Source organism: Antedon mediterranea, chromosome 1, assembly GCF_964355755.1.
Source record: "Antedon mediterranea chromosome 1, ecAntMedi1.1, whole genome shotgun sequence".
NCBI classification, from domain to species: Eukaryota; Metazoa; Echinodermata; class Crinoidea; order Comatulida; family Antedonidae; genus Antedon; species Antedon mediterranea.
The window spans coordinates 26,772,322-26,789,215 of NC_092670.1; the positions used below are offsets into that span (position 1 = coordinate 26,772,322).

At 32.4% G+C, this 16,894-nt stretch overlaps 2 protein-coding genes across 2 annotated transcripts in view; one reads left to right on the forward strand and one right to left on the reverse strand.

Annotated features, from left to right (window-relative positions):
• Positions 1-1,156: 1,156 nt before the first annotated feature.
• Positions 1,157-1,480, reverse strand: LOC140043568 (uncharacterized). Its single transcript, XM_072088092.1, has one exon. It carries the CDS (start codon positions 1,478-1,480, stop codon positions 1,157-1,159), a length of 324 nt encoding a protein of 107 aa, XP_071944193.1.
• A 3,198-nt stretch (positions 1,481-4,678) lies between these two features.
• Positions 4,679-16,894, forward strand: part of LOC140063606 (polypeptide N-acetylgalactosaminyltransferase 13-like) — a 103,959-nt gene continuing 91,743 nt past the window's right edge. The window contains exon 1 of the mRNA XM_072110019.1: positions 4,679-4,834. The gene's annotated coding sequence lies outside the window, so the exon portion shown is untranslated. The remainder of the gene's footprint in view (positions 4,835-16,894) is intronic.

Here is a 16,894-nt window from a genome sequence, read left to right on the forward strand (position 1 = left end):
TTTAATTGCATAACTTACCTATTCCCGGCTGATTTCTTCATTGTAACAATCGTTATGTTCGCAATTGTTATCGTTATCGTCTTCTATATTGATTTCTTGTATATTATTTGTTTGATTTTGGAACATAGTTTTGAAGTAATCATGCCATTTTTTAAGTGTAATGTTTGTCACGTTTTGTCGTCGTTTGGTTTTAAGGTTTTTCCAAAATTTTGTACTGTTATGTTCCTTTATTAACCTGATTAATTTTTGTTGGGATGAATTTTTATGTTTATTTTTTTTAAATTTTATTAATTTTTTATAACTCCTTTTCTTTAACAGATTTTCCTTTAATAGGGTGTTAGTTTTGTATTTTCTATATTTATTAAGAATGCTACGAATAATAATTTTCTTTTTTTTGCATTGACGATCAAACCATGTATTCTTGGGCAATTTTGTGCATTTTTTTTGTATTTGTGTTTGTTTTTTTGTATTTATGTAAACATATTCTAAAGTTCTATAAAGGTTAATTAGGGCTTCATCAATATCCCTTTTTTCAACATTTGCATTAATATCATCAAGAAATTTGAAAATTTGTTCATCATTCCATTTGTCCTTGGCTTTATTCACCTATTGGTATGACGGGTGGGCAGTTTAAAACTAGGTTTAACAATCACAAGAAATCTTTCAAAAAAGAAACGTACAGTAAAGAATCCGAGCTCTCAAAGTACGTATGGTCTTTGAAAACTAATGACGTAATGTTTACAATTAAATGGAAAGTAATTAAATATTCCTCCACTAAGAACGCCGCTTATGGGCGTTGTAGTCTTTGTTTAGATGAAAAGCTATGTATTCTAAATGCAAACAAAACAAATTTGTTAAACAAAAGGTCTGAACTGATTTCAAAATGTCGTCATAACAAGAAAATTTACATACCACCTGACTAAAGCCTTATAACACCTCGAGATACGGTATTGTTCAGTCTATCTGAAGATCGTTTAACGTGAAACACCGTGTAATAGACGCCCGTGTTCTATCTAATTCATAAATACATATTATATACATATATATATGTAGAGCACGCATAGTTAATTGAAGGAAGACCAAGAGTCTTCCACAACAAATCTCCATAAAACACTCTGTTATAATCATCTTGATCATTAATAATTGACTTTATACGCTATAATTCTATATCCCTTCTAACAACCTCTTCAATATGACAGTGATCGGAAAGAGATCTTGTAATATGGGATCCTAAATATTTGTAACTATTAACTTCTGAAATATAATGATCACTTAATGGCCATAATCTCTGTTTGTCTGTTCTTTTTCCAGTAATTAAAACATTGGATTTCTCATAGTTGAATTCTAATTTGTAGTCATTACTAAATTTTGTAGCTAGATCAAGCATTTCTTGTAACTCCCTTTCATCGTTAGCTAGCAGAACAACATCATCTGCCCAGAATAGACCACTTAATTGAACATTATATATTTCTATGCCCATTTTATTTTCCCTTAGAAGTTTGGCAAATTCATTTATATATATACATAATAAAATAGGTGATAATGCACAACCTTGTTTAACACCTTCTTCAATTTCGAAATATTCTGTTTCGATTTCTCCAAATTTTACTTTACAGTAAACATTAGTATATATATTAAATAACATTTCCATACATTTCCTTTAATACCAATATCCCATGCTGTGGTTAACAATTTGTCTCTCCATACAGTATCGAAGGCCTTTCGAAAATCAAGAAAAGCCATATGTGTATTTTTACCTTCTGCCTGTCTAATTGAGGTGAAAATATGATCATCACAGCGATGGTCTTTTCTGAATCCACCTTGGATTTCAGACAATATGTTGTTGCTTTCAAGAAACTTTGAGATATTATTAGATATAATACGCGTGAATACCTTGGACACACACACACATGAGTTGAGAGTTATACCTCTATAATTGTTTAAGTCATTTTTTGGACCTTTCTTGTGATCCGGGATTATTATACCTTTGTTCCATTCATCAGGGATAGTTTGAAGTTCTAACAGGCGATTAAATAGTTGAGAGAGAGAGATTGGATAAGTTTATCTCTTCCAAATTTGAGAAGTTCATTAGGAATGGTATCGGTGCCAGGTGCTTTGTGATTTTTACATTGGCCTAAAGCCCTTTTAATATCTAACATAGAGATATATAATATATATTGCAAAGCTGAGGGGAATTTTGATATTACATTCATCACTTTTATTTCTTAGATTGTTTATTTCTTCTTTTGTTTGTTTAATTGAATAATCATGAGTACCTAAGTTACTTTGTCCTAATGTCTTCCAATATTGACATATTGTTTCTTTTATTTTACATTTATCTTTTGTTGTCTCATCAGTTAGGCAGTTTAATTGAAGTGGTTTAAACTTTTTTGCGGTTATAACCTCGTAAGTTTGTCCAAAAATTCTTACTGCTTACTCCACCGTTTTCTGAAATTTGTGCGCTTTTATCAATGCGAACTTGCATTATTTTCTTGTTGAGTGCGTGTTTGACAGCTTTCCTTTATGTTGGTAATTTTGCCATAGCTCGTTGCCATGTACTGTGTTTTTATTACTCTTCACCCAATGCCGGTGTTCTTTACTGGCAGCTTTTCTATCTTTGATCAAATGATCAAAGTTTGAGTCCCACCATCGTTTGTGTTTACATTTCTTATTTTTGAATCCTATTGTTTTATTTGCTGCTTGTAATAATTTTGATCGTCATGAGGACCATAGCATATTTGGGCAGTCAAATTCATTGGCGTTCCATTCTTCGAAAGTATCTTTTAATTCTTTTTGGTAATTGGACCAGTCTTGATCTGGTAAAATATTCCAAATATTTGTGGAGATTTTATTCTTTTTCTTTTTTTTTAATTGACCAAAGCTTTGTTTAAAATTTGTTATTAATGTATTGTGATCACTGCCTAAATGAAAGCGGTGGTCTTCATCCACAATAAATGTTTCTACATATTCTATTAGGTCGTCTGAGGTTAACATATAACCAATAGTTGAGGATTGATTATTCCTCATCCATGTTGTCTTTCCGTGGCATAGTTTTGTACAGTTGAGAACTGTAAGTTCCGAATTTTCACAAAAATTAAGAAAACGTTTGCCATTGGTATTAAGGACAGGGTCTCCATATGGGATTGCATTACCAATTCTGGCATTAAAGTCTTCCATAATTAAAATGTGTGCAGCTTTTTCATTTTCAATTTGTAAAATTTCTGATAGGATTTGATTATATAATTCATCAGAGAGACAAGCATAAGTTCCTTCGACAGAAAAATAAGCTACTGCTATATATATATAATATTATTGTTTAACTTAGCTTTTATCCATAGTCTTTCATAATCATCGTGTGGGTCGAAATAGGCCTAATTATCATCCATGATTGTAATCGCCTCCGATATTAGAAAACCAATACCACCCCTATTTTTAGATTTTCTATTTTTGCCAATCCATTTATAGCTGTTAATGTCAATTGTTTGATCATTTTGTAAAATGTTTCAGCTAAACCTAATATTTGGATACTATTGTTATTTAAGATCTTAGATTTAACCCTGTTTACGTTATTAAATACCGACTTATGGCCTAACAAACCACATGAGTAACACTTAATATGTTGACCATGTCTACAGTTCTTTTTGACATGATTGTGTTCATCACAGAAGTGACATCCGGCACATTGACTTTGTCTGTTGTTAGATCCTTTCGCTTGGTTGTTTCTCCGGTTAGAATTCCTTCTTTTGGGTGACGGTTTGCCGCGTGTTGACTGTCCGTTATGTAGGGCCTAATCGATTCTGTTTGCGAATAATTGTGTGGTGCCTATTGATGTTGCGTAGAAGGCGTCTTGTGCCGCTCGTTGACAGGTGTAGTCCATCTATCAAGTGTTGATTTAAAAGTGCCATAAAAAATTTTCCCCAAAACCCTGGGATGGGGATTTTTTTTTCTGACATTCTATATGGTATACTCTATTAGAAAAACCAAAAAAAAAATTTCCTATACTTTTTTCCCGCAAATGTGTAGCCTATAATTAATTGTTCTGCACCCAGGCTAGTACCAGATAGAGAGTACTCTACTACTCTAGACTATTCATATCAGTTATCCGTGGGTCTCTTATTTTATAGCAAAAATATCGCAGTATAGCCTAAATACAGTATTATTATTATTATTATTATACAGTAATAGTAGGGTATGATGTTGCACCTTCTGTTTTTTTGGACATGATGAATAGTGTGTGTCACGACGGTGGAGGCAGCAGCAAGCAAATCAAACTTGTTACGTACGTACACGCCGCATATTAACCGATAGTTCGCACACGAGCGCGCGCTGTTGGATGTATCATATCTGTACATGACAACAGCACGTGTGCTTTGTTTTGTCTAGACAAATATTAAAAGTGTCTGTTGAGCTATCGTGTTTCGGCAATAAAACACAGACTGACAGAAGAAGTTACCCAGTTTCTAATCTAAAAACTTTTTTTTTACTCATTTTCATTTACAAAAAATAATTCATTTTTCATATTTTTGGGGACAATACATTTTTAAGATATTCAAAATAATATTTTATTTGTAGTATTTCTGTTTATGTGGTTACTTGATTGATCGCTTCTGACAATTGTTGTGTCTTCTTCTTCTTACCTAAAATCACGGGGGAGTATCAACATTTCGGGTAACCCCCGGAAGCTTGTGGATTTGGATAATTCCATTACAGAAAAGGGGACGTTCCTCTTTTACAAAAGCACGTTCATTGATGCGGAGCGCGGGGGAGAGAGAGAGAGAGGTACTCTCAGTCTCATCATATATCCATCACACGTCGCGTCGTACACAGAAGAACGGTAAGAAAATTAGTATTTCAAGCCTCTAGGCCTATACTGTTTAGTTCTTAGTTTGAATGGTTAGAATAGTATATAATGTAGAATACATTATTAAATAATGATACTTTGTATAAACGGTTGATGGTATGTAAACAACTCTCGATTTAACTAGCTAGGCTAGGCCGCCTAGGCTAGGCCTTCTATATGACGATGCGCCACCACCTACTAGGCTAGGCCTACTTACTCTACTACTACTAGGCCTAGTACTAGTTGTACTACCTAGGCCTATACTAGTCTACTACTACGGCGTGGTGGACAACATTTATGGCGACGACAGTCATGTTGTTATGATGAACGACGCACTACCTGGACGTAGGCCTAAAAATGGTATTTAACAAGGTAGTCTAGACTTGGGTCTAAATGGTGGTGGTTTATCTTTGTGTTAATTTAGTTTATTTAAATTTGTGCAAACTTTGTTAAAACAAACGAGTTTCATATTCCCTTTCCTCCCCACAATTTTTCTATGTAAAATAATTAAAGGTCTACTACATTAAAAATAAAATATATATTAGTTTATTACATAAAAAAAAACAAAACAAAGAGTAGCTGCATCTATGCCTACTGTAGTCGTAGATACAATCCCCAGCCTATATTTGTCCCCCTATGATGATGTGTTGTCTTGTTGTCACCATTGTCCCAGAGGGATGTTTTTAAATTGTTGTAGGTTACGAGGGCCGAAGGCCCAAACGCCTCAATAGGCATAGATATAGAATGAGGATTGCAGCTATACCTAAAAAAAAAAAAAAAATTTATCAGCCCACTATAAATACTTGCATGAGTGCCATGTGGATTGATATTTTTGTTTTGCTTCTGTGAAAAAAAAAAAAACCTTTTCATTGAGAATACCGGATCGTCACCAATTAATGGATTCTGTATTAAAATAAGAAATCGACAGTTTCTGCTACAAGACAACCACGAGGCTAGGCATATCTATAACTCAGGATTGATGTTCATGAATACATTACCGCTGTTGCCTACAAACAGGATAATTCGTTAATTATTTGATTTTGTTTTATTTTCTGAGAGACTGTGAGGTACAGGAGTTATTGGTACTTAGGAATAATGATGAAATAAAGCAAAATATATACAAATCTGACTGTTCTGACTAGCCTAAACATTGTCGAAAATGATCATTATGCCCTTTCGTGGGCGGTCTTTATATTAGCCCTAGCCTAGATAGGCTTAGTTTTGTAGATGTAGCTGGTAAACATCGGTAACGTACGAATATCGTACACTTTACTATAATACTACACTATGATAATTAATATAGGCCTAACCTGCATTAATTGTATTTTTGTCAGACTCCATTTATTTTGCCCTTATGATCGATCGAAAAGTGGTTGAATTACAGAAAAAAAACAGAAATATCAATCCGCGCAATGCATGTTGGGATTTATAGCGGGCCGCAAAAATGATTAGAATCAACTTATTTTTTACATTTTTAACCGTTTAAAGACGAGCAAAGTTATGTCAATAGGACCAAAAAAATTAGAGCTAAAATACTTAGGGAATGGGTTTACAAAGGTTCTACAGTAGACAGGAAACATTTCTTTGATATTCATGCTATATAAATGATATCTCTATTAGTACGAACTGTAAAACTATCTTATATGCCGATGATACCGCATTATTAGTTTCTGTCAAAAGCCCGGAAAAAATTGCAAATACCATCCTTGATTCATGTCACACTTGGTTAATCAATAATGAACTTTCACTACACGTTGATAAAACTGAGGATATTCTTTTTGGCCCAAAGAAAAAAGTTAAAAATGTTGAAAAATTTAAAGCATATTGTAATGGTAAAGAACTATCACGGAAGCATTCTGTTAAATACTTAGGATGTTATATGGATGAAGATCTTTGTGGTGAAACCATGGTATTCTGGACTAACCAGTTACTTTAAGGGAAAACTTCAAGTTGCCCAAAATAAAGTTGCCAGATTTATTTGTAACTGGGATAACAGGTCCCATATTGGTAAGGAAGAACTTAAATCTATTGGTCAACTTAATATTGAAAGTCGGGTTGAACAATTAAAACTAAACCATGTTCACAAAATATTCAACAACCAAGCCATTCATGTACACACACTCTCGAAGACATCCACCATCCAAAATATTACAAGAAGAAGCTCTCATACATTCTACCTGTCTAAATCAGACACATTATCAAAGACACATTCTTCTACACAGCAGCACAACAATGGAACCTATTATTATTTATAAATATAATTTCGAATGAGGGTACGTTTATTGTAAATACATAATATAAAAATAACGCTTAAAAAAGAACGACATTATCAAGTCCAATGAATAAAATATAAAACAACAACTAATTAAATAGCACAAGCCAAGGGTCAAAGTTTAAATAACAAAAGACCTATTGTCTAACATCCTGTAAAATGAAAAGCTTAGCTTTTACAGTCACTTTGTTTATTCAGACTAGGTTTTAATTGTCTGATATACAACATTTCATAGATAAGACAGTCAAATTTGTTTTTGCATTTCCTAAGTATACTAAAACATGAATTAATTTTACTTGGATTAACAATCACGTTATGATCCTTTAAATGCTGTCCTATTAAGCATCTACTATGTTCAACAATGCGTTGGTAGAGGTGTCGGCATGTATCCAACATAACTTGCATCGCACAAGTCACATTTAAATTTATACACAACTCATTGTTGACTTATAATAGTTGGTTTCTTTTCGACTTTCCTAATGTTATCTTTAACTTTTTTACTTATGAATACAGGGACAATGTTTTTGTTTATCTTGTGACTTAGTTGGCATAGTTGTCGCTTGACGGAGTTTGCAGATTTCTGGTCTTTGAATGGCAGGAGGATGATTCGCACTGGTATTTCGGATAAATCTGTTTCACCTTCTGCAGTGTTGTTATTGCTCTCTGCTGGTTTAAAGTTCTGTATGGTTGTTGTTATTAGTTCATCTGGATATTTCAGACGCTTAAAAATCTTCCTTAGAATTTCACATCATTAAAAAGCTGGTGGGTCGACGATAGTTTGTAAGCCCGATTTAACATAGTTATAATAAGTGACCTTTTATACTTGTTGTCAACGTGACTATTGTAGTGTAGCAATAAGCCTGTGTCTGTTGGCTTTCTATAAACCCGTGTGTGCAATTTTTCCAAATCTTTGGTTATCAGCATTCCTAGGAAAGGGATTGAATTGTTCACGGCAGTTTCCATTGTGAACGCTATCGCAGGATGGGCTGTGTTAAGTAAAGCTTAAAGCTTCTAGATTTGGCATGAATACTAGTGTGTCATCAACATACCGTTTGTAGTATTTGGGCATGTGGTTCGTAGATTCAAGGCGTTCCTCGGTGTGGCACATAAATACATTTGCCATAAGGGGCCCTAGAGGTGATCCCATTGCAACTCCATCAACCTGTTCATACAAGTTACCATTAAATTGGAATAGCTGATCTTTCGTTGCTATATTGAGGAGTACAATTAGGAGCCATTGTCTGTAAAAATCAAAGATTTGGTGGTAGATGTAAAAAAATGGATTTCTCTCAAATTTTTACCATGAATAGACATTTCAATAAAAAGCATATCTACAACATTCATTTTAATTTTTAGCCTCCGTTGTCATGACAACGGTCAATTATCCAAATTTTGATGTTTTTGCCATTTTTCACAGATTTTCTATAGTGAAAAAGTACAAACTTGTATACTTAATTTAACCAAAAATACTTACAGTATACAGTTTTTGTTTATAGCAGTGTAAACAACATGTATTGAGTTCCATTTAAAATGGACCTGAAATGGATTTTCGATTTTTTTCATTTTAGAATGATGTTTTGGGGGCTATTAGGTGTTGCTAGAATGTATATTGTTACAAAATATAAATTGGCCCTTTTGGGGAAAGCCCCATTTGAAAATCAAAAAAATTCGCGGGTGACGTCACTTTGCGAATATATTCCTATCCCTCCAATGGAAAATTTGCAGTTTTTTGGCTATAACTCTTGAAATCTATGGAGTATTTTCTAAAAAATGCTTGTGCATTTGCAGAAACGTATTTAGAATTTTTTTAGATAAAATTATTACCGTATAAACGGTTATTCATCGAGAAAATGACGATTTTAAATCTTAAAATCAACGGTTTTTTTCTGGCAATACCGAAGTTGGCCTGGCAACGTTGTCCGGGATACAGCTCCGTGCGCAATGATGCGTATCCATATTTTCCGTTCGTGTATTTTGTATATCGTTCGTAATTTATACTGCTAAAATGTGTTAGTTTCTTTAGTTTTTAGTTAATAGCAGAATTAAATTAGTAATATGAGATGATAATTTATTTGTCACGAATCAGGCAGTTCGAAAACGAATTTTATTCATATTTTACTTTGGCTTGACAATGAGCGCAGCAAGTTGTTGATATCGCTTTGGTCCTTGGATACACATGAAACGGAGCCTCGCCGCATGATGTGGGTGGTGGATCGACTCCGCGCTCTGGATTGGGGGCCTAGGCCTAGTAAAGGTTTGGGAGGTAGGCCTTCTAAATTCGGGTTTTAGAACAAACAAAGTATATTTTAGGGACCTATATTTCAACAACATTAGATATTGAATAAATAAGTATTAGTGTCAACGCTTCGCGTATCTTTCCAGGCCGTCGATCATTCACTGACTATCGGGCGGCATACACGCTCTCGATATCATCGTATGTATATGTGACGTCGTGAATATAGAGGCTTCCGACGGCCGTTGAAATAGAATATTGCAATGGCGTGAGTAATTTTCGCTAATTTACCATGGTATCTTAAAATTTCGTTTTTACTCAAAATACTATACATTTTGTTTTTATTTGTATGGGTTTGTGTTAATTTGATACATTTAAATAACATGTGTGAATTTCTTGAAAATCGAAATTCCATTTCAGGTCCATTTTAATGTTGAAAAAAAATAAATTACAAAATGGAGTTTGGTTGATACCATTATTTTAAAAAGGGGTGTTTTTAAAAAATATTTTTTAAATAAAAGTATACCTCATAAACGTACCTATAACTTCCAAAGTGGTGTTTTTAAATCAATGAGGTTTTTTAATTTGATAGTAAATAGGTTTGTCAACAATAATCACGAAAAAAACACTGGGGTAAATTTCGTACATAGGTTTTGTGTTGCCAGGAAAATACGAAAAATACAAAAAATATAACAAAATATCAACAAACAAAACACATGAAACACAATTTAAATATGGCTAATCCAATAATAAAATGTATATGTGGCTTGTCATAATGCTACTAGAGTCATACGAATAGTTTAGATAAAATAGGAGAATGTGTTGCCAGGTTTATTTCACTTAATTGCCAGAAAAACAGTATTTTGCATTGAAATATTTAGTTGATGGAAAATAATGTTAAACTTGGAAATAATTGCGTCAATGGTTTTTATAAATTTTTAAATCTATTTTGTGTAAAGAGATACAGAAAGACCTCCCAAAAAATCTGACCCTGTAAATAGGTCATTTGAGGTCAAAAGGGGTCAGAATGCAAAACAGGACAGGTCCCCACTTTACTACAACTATTAATGTTTGATCAAAATTTACAAGATAGTTCATAACAATTCTCAACAATGTTCATATTTTACCTATAGTGTTACCTTAGCAACCATTTCTATGTGTAACTAAGGAAAGTAATTTTTAAAAAAACGTAAACAATGGCGTTTTTTATAAATACATAGAATTTATTGCATTTGTAATTTTTCTCAATTTTACTTCTACTGCATTCCATTAATGACAAACTTGACCTTGTAAATTCATTCATTTTGAGGTCAACATTTTACCATAGTAACTGTTTCTATGCGAAAATTTCAAAAAAATAAGGGGTTTTTCATAAATACAAAACATTTTTTCTACATAGTTTTACATTTATACTTTTTGCCAAATTTAAACCTGTTTACATAACTAATGATATTAAAAAAAAAAATGAAATATGGAGTTTTCATGAAAAAAAAAAATATTTTACATATTGAGGTCAAATGACATCAACATTTTACCTATAGTGTATTGTAGCAACTGTTTCTATACGTAACTAAGTACAATATTTTTAATATGGGGTTTCATGACTACAAACAATTGATTACATAGCTTTACTACCTTTTCCCAAATTTACTTATCTACTGAATCCCAGAAAATGTCTGAACTTGTGAAAGGGTCATTTGTTGGGTCAAGTTATGTCAAAATGTATTATTTATGTTATCTTAGAACCTGTTTCTATTCATAACTAAGGATAATTGTTTTTTTAAATACAGTTGAACCTCCCGTAAGTGGCCACCCTCGGGACCTGGAAAAGTGGCCGCTTACGGGCGGTGACCCCTTACGGGAGGTAAGGGCCAAAATCACTTATTATGGCTATATACGATATTCTTAACGAAACGAGCCTCTCAATTTTCCAGCTAATTGTAGGCCTATTATTATTTATAATCAGGTGGTTTAGTATTTTTTATCATTTTCAGACAAATTTTAAAAACTTTTATCATATGAAAAATGGTCGGTCAAAATCTGTGTAGTTTTCTCATCTCTTCACAGTAATGCTTTTAAAACCTCTTCAAAATAAAGCTAATATATAAAGAAATACAATAAACATGCACCTCTAATTCATAGGTCTATGCAATAAGTATCACATTTTTCGATTGGCCGCTTACAAAAAATCTCATTTTTAGTATAAAAAGGTGCCCGCAGCTACTTACGGTAAGCACCAAATGCACTAATTAGATAGGAAGAACAAACAGGCTTTTCAAAGGGCGTCCGTTAAGGGAGGTGGCCGCTGTAAATAAAATATGGGGTTTTCATGAATAAAAATAATCACAGAAGAAAGTGCTTACGAATATGACCTTGTGAAACAGTAATTTGAAAATGCAAATAAGGCATGCCTGCTAATAATCTACAAATTTAAATTTGTATGAGATAAATATGCAAAATCTAAAGAATATCTCGTTTTTAGTTACCATAGTAACTGTTGCTATGCATAACTAAGGGAAATTAAATAATTATCAGATAATTATTAATTAATAATTATCAGATAATTATTAATTAATAATTAATACTGAATCCAACCATCACAGTAAAAAAATATAGAATTTAAAACCAATATTTAATAATAAAGTGTGATATTTTACATGCTGACCTTAAATGAAATGAAATTTCAAATCAGGGCTTCAATATTTGTTATGTAGCATTAACATACCTGAGTATATTATTGACTTTTGATTGGTTCTATTTTGGGGAGGGAAAAGTGGTGGATCCAGGACTTTTAAATAGTTAGGGGGTTGAAGGCGAGGGTCTAAAAACTTAACTTTATGTCCTATCTTTTGCATTGCAATTTTTAACTTGGGGTGGGTGGGGGCTTGGAGAAAGGGGGAGGGGGTGGGATGGAGGAGTTTGAATCCGTCTATTCATTGGGGCGATAGTAGCGGCAGTGTGGGTGGTGCTTGAATGCATGCATTTGACACTCTATAGTGGATGATCGACCAAAGTTTATCTTTTTGTGGTTATAGTCGGGGTGGGGTGAGGGGGGGGGGGGAAGGGGTGGTCGTCGAAAGTGGTGGTGGATGGGCATGTGGGATCTGCTTAGGTTAGCAAATAAAAGAAGTAAACAAATGAAAGAGGAGCTTCAAAATAAGAGAGGAGTAATCTGTTGCAAAGATTAAAATTCACAACGATCTGATAATTTATTCAAATTTCCAGAGGATATAACCAATAAAATTACATTAAAACTGGGAATTACAGAATCTATAATTAAAAATTAATTTTTTTTCTCACAACACAACTAGAACTATATAAAACATTAAGAATTTTTCTGACCAATGAGTTTAAAATCAAATAATCAAAGAAAATAAAATGTTTTTACTAAGGGCCTGTTTCTGCTGCAACTGCTCAAAATACGGTATAAAATACGGTATTTTTTATACCGTATTTTTTAGTACCCCGTTTCTGCTAACAATACTTCTTGGGTGGTCGTGTTAAATTTCATCTTTTTTACCCAAATTGCCATTCATTTATTTGATCGATAATTAAAAGTCGCAATAAAGGAAATTTTACGTCTCACTTTCAACAGCCTAGCCCTAGTGATAGAAAGAAATCAATATGAACATGAACCCCTTTTCATTGGTAATGCTACAATTGAAATCGTTAATGAAACTAAGTTACTAGGTTTATGGATTCAAGCTAACCTCAAATGGGACCGTAATGTTAAAGAAATTGTATCCAAAGCCAGCAGACGTCTGCATATATTATGTAGATTAAGAAAGTTCAATCTTCCGAAATTTGATCTTGTAGATGTATTTAAGAGTTACATAAGACCAAGTGTTGAATATGCTGTCCCAGTATGGCATTCTAGTCTCACTAAGAAACAAAGTGATATGATAGAATCTGTCCAAAAAAGGGCTTGCAGAATAATATTGTGTAATGACTACATATGTTATGACCAAGCACTCAATGATCTTTCTTTAGACACTTTATCTGATAGAAGGCGTAATCTATGCTATAAGTTTTCTCTGAATTGTTCAAAAAGTATTCATTTTGGAAAATGGTTTCCAGTGAAGAATGTAAGTAACATGAAACTAAGACGTGTAAAGTATCAACAACCCAAATGCAGAGTTGAAAGATATAGAAAAAGTGCAATACCATACCTTATCTCGCTTCTAAATGAATAATCTGTATATATCACCCAGTACAGCTTTGCGATTTTTATTGATGCTTTTAGGTGTTTTTTTTTTTATTTTAATATTTTAAGCTAAACTTTTTGAATGTTCCTGTATTGTATTTCTTGTGTAAATTACCTCCTTTTTTATATTTTTTTTATCATTGGTTTTATACTTTTTTACAAATTTTAATATTGAACAAATGTAAATATCTTTGTAATTCAGCTAAGGCTGCGATAATGATATTAAAATAAATGAAATGAAATGAAATGAAAAAAAAAAAATGTTGTGAGAGCACAGAAAACATTGTAATGGGGACAATTAATTCGTTCCCTCCCCGAGTTATTGTATTTTACAATGTTGTACTACTTTCGCAGGCTCTTCAGCTTTGAGTTTACTTGCTTTGAAGACAAGTCTATTCCATACTCCTGCTTTATTTTTTTAGAAATGTCTTTATAAATGTGGTTGTCCCTTTTATTACCTTTTAGTTGGCCAGACATTTTAGCTTCCCCACACACATTTATTTAGTAAAACTGTGACGTCTTCGCTCCACATTTCCGCCGAATATATCTATACACGTGTGTAAAGCAGCTGACAGCGACAGAAAATAAAAACACGAATGTTGACCTTTTGTCATGTAAAAAAAAAATACGGTATTTTTTATTGGCAGCAGAAACGGGTACAAAAAATACGGTATAAATTTGTAAATACCGTATTTTATCCACAAATTTTGTGGGGAAAATACGGTATACAAAATACGGTATATTTTTTATGAGCGCAGTTTCTGCTGCCAAAAATATACCGTATATATACGGTATTACGGGTATTCAAAAAATACCGTATAATATACGGTATTTAGTTGGCAGCAGAAACAGGGCCTAATATACCATGTTTTTTTTTTATAAAAATGCCTATGTTTCTCGCAACACTGCTTGTAGGTTTTAAATTTACCCCAGTATTTTATTTTAGAAATCAATTATTAAACATTAGAACTACCTATTTGTAATAAATCAGCTAAAAAAATACACCACTTTGGGCGTTATGGTGAAGTAAAGTTTAGTTGCATTGAACAATTTTAAAAATGTGAAAAACACCCTTTTTTAAATAAATGGTATCTCCCAAAGTATGAAATAAACAAAATAAAAAAATTTGAAACAGGTACACAATGCATTGTTATTATGCATACACTAATTATTTTTTATAATTAAATGAACAAAACAAAAATATCGTTCATCAAAGTAGTACCAATATCCATTTTAAAAAACCTTAAAAAAGGACAAAATTTGTCAAAAACACAAATTTGGCCGTTGCCATGGAAATGTACGTGTGAAATAAAAAATACTTCATATTTGATTTCTCTCAACACATATATAGCCATGTGCAAAATTGGAAAGAAATCCATTTTTTTGAGTCTGCCACTCTTTTTGATATTTCTTTGATTCTTACAGACAATGGCTCTTAAATCGTCCTTATCTAAGTTCAGTCCATAATTATCGTTGAACCAGTTGTTAGTAAATGCTTTATCAGCAATAATTTGAATTGTCTCGGTTAAAGGAACATTTGTGGGACGAGACATCATTTGATACCAAAATATCACTAGCATTTATAACGGTGGAGCGTATATCAGCTGCAAAGCTAAATACATCATCTATTGTATATGCGTTTGTGTGTTTTAGGCAATCCATACAAATGAGCTAACCTTGATCCGGTTTGACAAATTGATTTAGCAATTTCTTTTGGAAGAATTTTATGAACCGTTGAAATCATATCTTTCTCCTTTTTTAGGAGTGGATGGTAATGTGTCATTGGTCTTCCTCTTGAAATATAATTTCATAGCATAAATGATGGCAAGGATCCTGCATAGAGAAGTTTACACTTCTGTTTTCACAGGACCCTTTTACATAAAAAGCATAAAACAATAAACACAACATAAATTAATAGATAAAATAAAAAAAAAGCATTTCCTATTTACATTTTTAGAGTTGTTCATCATCATAAAACAATAGAATAATAATTATAAGTCAAACAAAGTATTGTAAAACACTATTCAATCAAATTGTATAACGCAAGCTCCCACTTAGTATGGCTGTAGCAAATTTACAAAATAAAATGTCAGTTATGATGATACACAGTCACCGATGCTGCTCGGCATGTATGAGCATGGTAATTATATCCCTCTTTTCTAGTTCCATTTTGGAACTAGAAAAGTCAGATATCTGACTTTTCTAGATCTAGAAAAATCAGATATCTGACTCTTGTTATATCTCTTGTTGTATTCTGAAATGATCTTCGTTTACGAAAATATAACAAAGGGAGATTATTATCATTTTTGAATCCTCCAAACTGTACTGTCTAGTATAGTGAGAATACAAAATATTTGTTGTTGTTTTAATAAAAATACTGTAATCGTTATTAATATTAAATTTATAGCATAACATTTTTCAACAGTAAACAGATCCTTGTCCTGATCGCTTGCTTCGATAAGTCTACTTGATTCTCTTTTTTATAAAATGCTAAAATTCCTTTACGCTCAGTACCAAATATTAAGCTGAAAAAGTGAGATAATCCCGAGCTAAAAATAATTAGAATATTGGACTTTATCCAATACTGGTCAATTAATTATTGTGTTATAAAAACAACTGATGTGCTAATGGGTTATGATTAATGTCACAATTGGCACTGTGTTATAATATTAATAGATTAAAGTTACATTGCTACTGAACTATAGGCCTAATAAATGGTTTACATTACAAATAAAATTGGGCAGTATTAATAGTAACACTAAGGTTATGTTCAGACATAATATCAATTATATGTGTAACCTACAGTAAATCACTCTTGGGACTTAATCGGACAAATGGCTTTTTAAATAAATTAAAAATTCACCCAACAGAGTCATACTGTATTTTAAGCTTGAGTGGCCCCAGTCAAAATGTAATGTGATGTTATTCCTGTTATACCAACAAAAGATCAACTTCACTCAGATTCTCACTCATTACCATGTAATTAATCTGCTTGTGGTTTAAAAAGTTTAATTTAAAAAAACCAGCAACATTGGTAGGTTTTCGAACAGTTGGTTTCAGAAATTTAATACCTATCGATGAGGCAAAAAATATATAAAAAAGTAGGTTAGGTATATTTTGTTTCTCCATATTTTGTGCGATTTTCCCAATGATTGTATGCTGCACAATGTTATACGCTCTACGCGCGGAAATAAAAGTTTTTTACATTTTTGTGAGGGTATTTTCATTACACATAGCATATAAATAATAATATAAATATATAAAAAATTAACAACGATTTTAATATTCAAAGTAAATGTTCTGTAATTTTAAAATAGACTGTAAGTGTAAGTCAAAATCAATTCA

Excerpts from the sequence above, each read along its gene's own strand:
- LOC140043568 (XM_072088092.1), bottom strand. The coding sequence starts at position 1,480 with ATGGGCATAGAAATATATAATGTTCAATTAAGTGGTCTATTCTGGGCA.